This window comes from Cololabis saira, chromosome 23, assembly GCF_033807715.1.
Source record: "Cololabis saira isolate AMF1-May2022 chromosome 23, fColSai1.1, whole genome shotgun sequence".
In the NCBI taxonomy this organism is placed as follows: domain Eukaryota; kingdom Metazoa; phylum Chordata; class Actinopteri; order Beloniformes; family Belonidae; genus Cololabis; species Cololabis saira.
This window is the reverse complement of record NC_084609.1, coordinates 2,706,001-2,713,538: the sequence shown is the minus strand read 5'-3', so window position 1 is coordinate 2,713,538 and position 7,538 is coordinate 2,706,001. Positions and strand designations below refer to the sequence as shown.

The window sequence follows — 7,538 nt, the reverse complement described above, 5'->3', positions numbered from 1 at the left end:
TATATATATATATATATATATATATATATATAAATAAAAAATAAAAAGATATTTGTATTGTACTCTACTGTGATCAAACCTCAACAAAAAGAAAATGGTGAACTATGAAATATTCACTTTTAAACTCTGGGAACTGAAAGTTGAACTAGTTTATGAGCTTTTATGTCTTTCCGTAAAGATAAATAAAACATTTCACGTCTTAAAAACGCATTAAAAACACCTTAAAAACGCAAAACGCATTAAAAACATCTTAAAAACGCAAAACACCTTTAAAACGCCTTAAAAACGTGTCAAAACACTTTAGAAACGCGTCAAAACGTGTCAAAATCACATTAAAAACATGTCAAAACGCCTTAAAAACGCATCCGGTTGCACCAAAATGCGTTAAAAGACGTTACAAACGCATCAAACACGCCTTAAAAACACGTAAAAAAGCCTCCAGACGTGTCAAAATACCTTAAAAACACCTTAACCTTCTTTATCTGTAATTACATTCAGGCCGCCTGGATTTATTTATGTGTGTTACTTTTTTTGGGTTGTATAAAATAAAACAGATATTTGTCTTGTCTCTACTGTGATCAAACTAACAAAAAGAAAATGGTGAACTATGAAATATTCACTTTTAAACTCTGGGAACTGAAAGTTGAACTAGTTTCTGAGCTTTTATGTCTTTCCGTAAAGATAAATAAAACATGTCACGCCTTAAAAACGCATTAAAAACACCTTAAAAACGCAAAACACCTTTAAAACGCCTTAAAAACGTGTCAAAACACTTTAGAAATGCGTCAAAACGTGTCAAAATCACATTAAAAACATGTCAAAACGCCGTAAAAACTCATCCAGATGCACCAAAACGCGTTAAAAGACGTTAAAAACGCATCAAAAACGCCTTAAAAACACGTAAAAAAGCCTCCAGACTCGTCAAAAAGCCTTAAAAACACCTTCAAAAAGCCTTAAAAACACCTTCAAAAAGCCTTAAAAACACCTTAACCTTCTATATCTGTAATTACATTCAGGCCGCCTGGATTTATATACGTGTTACTTTTTTTGGTTGTAAAAAATAAAACAGATATTTGTCTTGTCTCTACTGTGATCAAACCTTAACAAAAAGAAAATGGTGAACTATGAAATATTCACTTTTAAACTCTGGGAACTGAAAGTTGAACTAGTTTCTGAGCTTTTATGTCTTTCCGTAGATTCTAGGTCACGACAGTTTCCTGCAGAGCAGAGTTAGGGTGAGCCGCTCCCACAAACACAGAACACAGGAAACTAATAACTCCTCCTCTTGTTTACTCCCTTTAAACTGTACAGTTTAAACACAGGACACTCAGAACTCCCCCGCTACAGTTTACAGCAGATTTAAACCCTTAAACCTCCTCTAGTTTAGAGTTTACAGCAGACTTTAAACCTCCTCTATTTCCAGCAGACGCTCCAGTCAGAGTCACTTTCATTTCTCCAGGTTTATTCTGCAGCTTCTTCATCATGGCCAAGCTGGATCCGTGCGTCAAAATTCTCTTCTTCATCTTCAACGTCCTGCTGGCGGTGAGTGGAGCCTCCAGACGCCTTAAAAACACCTTAAAAACGCCTTAAAAACACCTTAAAAACGCATCCAGACGCGTCAAAATGCATTAAAAACTCCTTAAATACACCTTAAAACCGCAAAACACCTTTAAAACACCTGAAAAACACCTTAAAAACACCTGAAAAACACATTAGAAACGCCTCCAAACGTGTAAAAAACACATTAAAAACACATCTAAACGCCTTAAAAACTCATCCAGACGCGTCAAAACGCATTAAAAACTCCTTAAATACACCTTAAAACCGCAAAACACCTTTAGAACGCCTTAAAAACGCGTTAAAACACTTTAGAAACGCGTCAAAACGTGTCGAAAACACCTGAAAAACATGTCAAAACGCCTTAAAAACTCATCCAGACGCGTCAAAACGCATTAAAAACTCCTTAAATACACCTTAAAACCGCAAAACACCTTTAAAACGCCTTAAAAACATGTCAAAACGCCTTAAAAACGCATCCAGATGCACCAAAATGCGTTAAAAGGCATTAAAAATGCATCAAAAACGCCTTAAAAACACGTCAAAAAGCCTCCAGACGCGTCAAAATGCCTTAAAAACACCTTCAAAATGCATCAAAAACGTGTCAAAATGCATCAAAAACTCCTTCTTTATCTGTAATTACATTCAGGCCGCCTGGATTTATTTTGACTTTATGGCTGTAGAATTATCAAATATCTAAAGCATCAGTTTTCCTGCCCGTTCTGTTCCCAAAATAAACTTTAATATCTGGCAGTTATTCAGTATTACTGTGAAATAACTGTTAAAAAACGCATCAAAAACGTGTCAAAACGCATTAAAAACGTGTAAAACCCGACAAACCAGCATCTAAATCTGAGTTTAATGTGAAGTTTGAGCCAGAAAAAGCTTTTAAGGCGAGTTTTAAACCCTGAAATCCCTCAGACTTTTACTGTGAAAAGAACTTTTAAGGTGCAGAAGTTTATTAAAACTCTTACTACTTTAAACCTCGAAGAAGAAAACTCTATCAAGTCCCAGCAGATAATAAACTCAGATAATGCAGATAGATAATAATGTCAGATAATAAACTCAGAAAATGCAGATAGATAATAAACTCAGATAATAATCTCAGATAATAATCTGAGCCGACGCTGAAACTAGTTTCACTTTTGCAGCTTTTTATCTGTTTGTTTATCAGAGTCTGAACAGGAAGTTTTTAAAGTTCAGGAAAATAAAACGTTCTGAATTCTAACGTCACAAATGTGCAGATAAAAAGTCCTAGTTCTACTAACCTTTATGTTGCAAAGAAATGTCATAAAAAACACTTTTAAACTTATAAAAGATGAAAAACAAACTTTGTTTAACCGCAAACATTCAGAGTGGAGAGAAATTCAGAAGCTGTTTTTTTTAATTCTCTGCAAAAACTAAAAATCTCACCAGGAATATTTGTCTTATTTTAGTTAAAATGTCTCATTTTTAGTCAAAAAATCTCATTACACTTAAAACAAGAGTCATCACCAGAAAAATGACAATTTTCACCTGTTTCAAGTAAATTTTCACTTGAAATAAGTAGAAAAATCTGACAGTGGAACAAGATTTATCTTCTTATTACAAGCAAAAAAATCTTGTTCCACTGGCAGATTTTTCTACTTATTTTAAGTGAAAATTTACTTGAAACAGGTGAAAATTGTTGTTTTTTCCAGTGATGAGTCTTGTTTTAAGTGTAATGAGATTTTTACTAAAATGAGTCATTTTAACTAGAAATAAGACAAATATTCCTGTTCAGACTGTGAGTTTTTGAGTCAGTAAAATAAACTAAACCGTCATCAGTTTTTCAGGAACTTTCTGAGAAAAACGGAAGAAAAAGCGACAGGAGGATTTTATAACGTTTATAACGTTAAAACTTCCTAACGAGACAAAACTAAACCCTGAAGTTTAAAAAGAGGAAGTGGTTTTTATCAGGAAGTTCAGCTGCAGGTCCCAACAAAACCAGATCTGGATCTGGTTCTGGATCTGGTTCTGGTTCTGGTTCTGGTTCTGGATCTGGTTCTGGTTCTGGATCTGGTTCTGGATCTGGTTCTGGTTCTGGGAAAAGCCTGTAAAACATTTATATTCAGTCAATTTTCATTTTGCTAAAAAGAGCCATAATAATAATCAGTAGGAAACGATACAAAGATCCAACTAATCCATTATTCCTTCAGTTAAAACTGTTGAAATGTCATGAATTAGTAGATTATAATATTCTTATTATTCTTATTATAGTATTTGATTTGATTGATTTGACACTTCATGAGAAGTTTAGGAAAACAAAACAACAAAACCAAGAATTTCCTCCTTTAACACTTTCTATGTTTATTTTACATGTGACAAAAAAGGAGTAGGAAGAAGTTTAAACTTATTTAGTCCTAAAACCATTCACTGATCATTTAATAACAGTATTATTATTATTATTATTATTATTATTATTATTATTATTATTATTATTATTATTATTATTATTATTATTATTATTATTATTATTATTATTATTATTATTATTATCATCATCATTGTTATTATTATTATTATTATTATTATTATTATTATTATTATTATTATTATTATTATTATTATTATTATTGTTATCATCATTGTTATTATTATTATTATTATTATTATTATTATTATTATTATTATTATTGTTATTATTATTATTGTTATCATCATTATTATTATTATTATTATTATTATTATTATTATTATTATTATTATTATTATTATTATTATTATTATTATACATACATACACATAGTTGAATATTTCTTTCTTGTTTATATCTACTTACACACATAATATATATATATATATATATATATATATATATATATACATGTGTATTCTGCAAATTATGTTTAAATGTCATTAGAAAACTTTCCCAATCAACATTCAGAAAAGATTATAAAAAGAGAAATCAAGTAAAACTTAAAAGGAACAGAGATTTAAAAGAAAACCAAGATTCAGGTTTAAATTGATGGAACTTTGTGTTTCTGAGAAAGAATCAGTTTCTGGAACAATCTGAATAAAGAAACAAAGAATCAAATCAAACATTACATTCAAAAGAACAATTAAAGCCAGAATGTTAAGAAATAGAATTAAAAATATGTTAGTTAGTTTGATTGACAGATCCATCGTCATGAAAGGTATAAACATTATTGTTGGTGTTGAATGGGATTAACTGAACTGTAACTTGGAACTAAAAGGAATGTTTGTGTCTGAGTCGCTGCAGATATTTTACTTTAGTTTAGTTTATTTTAGTTTTTTATTTACTTTGTTGTTGTTTTTTAATTTACGTTCTTTGTAAATTGATTTCTTTGGAAAAAGGGGCAGAATAAATAAGATTCTTCTTCTTTTTGCTCCTTTCATTCACAATTTAGGAACGTTTGTGTTTATATTAAATTGTTTGTTTTATTTTATCAATGAATGAAATAAAGAATAATTAATAAAAACTAGTTCTGGATCTGCAGACCTGCAGAAATGTGGAGGTTTAAACGTTTAAATCCAGATGTTGCAGGTTTGATTAACGACCCGTTTACTGGTCTGATCCTGATTCTGATTCTGATCCTGATTCTGATCCGGATCCTGATCCTGATCCTGATTCTGATCCGGATCCTGATCCTGATTCTGATCCTGATCCTGATCCTGATCCTGATTCTGATTCTGATCCTGATCCTGATCCTGATTCTGATTCTGATCCTGATCCTGATTCTGATCCGGATCCTGATCCTGATCCTGATTCTGATTCTGATCCTGATTCTGATTCTGATTCTGATCCTGATTCTGATCCCGATTCTGATTCTGATCCTGATCCTGATTCTGATCCTGATCCTGATTCTGATCCTGATCCTGATCCTGATTCTGATTCTGATCCTGATTCTGATCCTGATCCTGATCCTGATTCTGATTCTGATCCTGATCCTGATTCTGATTCTGATCCTGATCCTGATTCTGATCCTGATCCTGATCCTGATTCTGATCCTGATCCTGATTCTGATTCTGATTCTGATTCTGATCCTGATTCTGATCCTGATTCTGATCCTGATTCTGATTCTGATTCTGATTCTGATTCTGATCCTGATTCTGATCCTGATCCTGATTCTGATCCTGATTCTGGTCCTGATTCTGATCCTGATCCTGATTCTGATCCTGATTCTGATCCTGATTCTGGTCCTGATTCTGATCCTGATCCTGATTCTGATCCTGATTCTGATCCTGATTCTGATCCTGATTCTGATCCTGATTCTGATCCTGATTCTGATTCTGATCCTGATTCTGATCCTGATCCTGATTCTGATTCTGATCCTGATCCTGATTCTGATTCTGATCCTGATTCTGATTCTGATCCTGATCCTGATTCTGACCCGGATTCTGATTCTGATTCTGATTCTGATCCTGATCCTGATCCTGATCCTGATCCTGATCCTGATTCTGATCCTGATCCTGATCCTGATCCTGATTCTGATCCTGATTCTGATCCTGATCCTGATTCTGACCCGGATTCTGATTCTGATTCTGATTCTGATCCTGATCCTGATCCTGATCCTGATCCTGATCCTGATTCTGATTCTGATCCTGATCCTGATCCTGATTCTGATTCTGATTCTGATCCTGATCCTGATCCTGATCCTGATCCTGATTCTGATTCTGATCCTGATCCTGATCCTGATTCTGATTCTGATTCTGATCCTGATCCTGATCCTGATCCTGATCCTGATTCTGATTCTGATCCTGATCCTGATCCTGATCCTGATTCTGATCCTGATTCTGATCCTGATTCTGATCCTGATCCTGATCCTGATCCTGATTCTGATCCTGATTCTGATCCGGTTCAGACTCGTTACCAAACGCTGGAAACGGGTCGGACCGGTTTGGACCGGTTCTTTAACCAGGTTTTATAACAGCAGGGGAACTTCCTGCTCCAGCTTTTCACAATAAAACTAACTCCACAAACATCTGAGAAATGTCCAGTTTTACAGTTTAAAGCTGCTGATCTAGATATAAACTATAAACTATAATTAGCAGGCGCGTCATTTACGCCGGGGACGGTGGGGACGCGTCCCCACCACTTTGTCTGACGAGCAGATTTGTCCCCACCACTTAAAAAAAAAAAAAAAAAAAAAGAAATTAAGTAAGACGCGATTTGTCCCGTATTTTCATTAACGCCCATACACACGTCTGTCACACACACACATCAATACTAAATGTATCAATAATGAACAAAATAAAACACAGGAAACATTAAGGCCAGCAAAATCTTAGTGGCGGGACAACAGGACCTGCTGCGTCTGTGCCAGATCTGTATATGTGTGACAGACAGCGCTGCGGGGAGGACTGAGCTTCACCTCCAGGTAGGAGTTGGGAATTGGGAATTAAAGGTTGCGTTCTGCAGGCCCGGTTCTACGAGGGTGCATAAGCATGCATTGCACCCTCATTTTATGTGTCTTCATGCTCAGTTGAAAAGACGAAAAGTCTGAAAAAACTGACAAATACGCCTGATTTATGGTTCCGCGTTAAATCGACGGCGTAGCCTACGGCGTAGGTTACGCAGCGTCGCGTACCGTACGTTCGCATCCCTGCGTATCCTACGCCGTACGCTTTGCGTTGGTGAAACGCGGAACCATAAATCAGCCAGTGTCCGTCACTCATCTGCTTCCAGCGCGCAGTTTCCTGCACCAGCAAGACACTGCTCTCTGCTGCTCCGTTAACACAAAGTAAACATGGATATTCCCAAGTGGTTCAGCACAACGACATAAACAAGTTTACAGGACTGTCTCAGAAAATTTGAATATTGTGATAAAGTCCAAAAATGTCATCCATTCTGAATTCATTACAAATCAACTGAAATATTGCAAGCCTTTTATTATTTTAACCCTCCGGGACACCTTTAATAATTGTTACACTCTGACCCCTTCGCGCAGAAAACGCGCTTTTCATAAGGTAGCTATAAAAGATATTATACATTAATATTA

At 34.8% G+C, this 7,538-nt stretch overlaps 1 protein-coding gene across 1 annotated transcript in view; it reads left to right on the top strand.

Annotated features, from left to right (window-relative positions):
• Positions 1-1,256: 1,256 nt before the first annotated feature.
• LOC133424261 (tetraspanin-8-like) overlaps positions 1,257-7,538 on the top strand; it is a 33,174-nt gene continuing 26,892 nt past the window's right edge. The window contains exon 1 of the mRNA XM_061714755.1: positions 1,257-1,542. Coding sequence (XP_061570739.1) covers positions 1,483-1,542 — 60 coding nt within the window. The 5' untranslated portion in view covers positions 1,257-1,482. The remainder of the gene's footprint in view (positions 1,543-7,538) is intronic.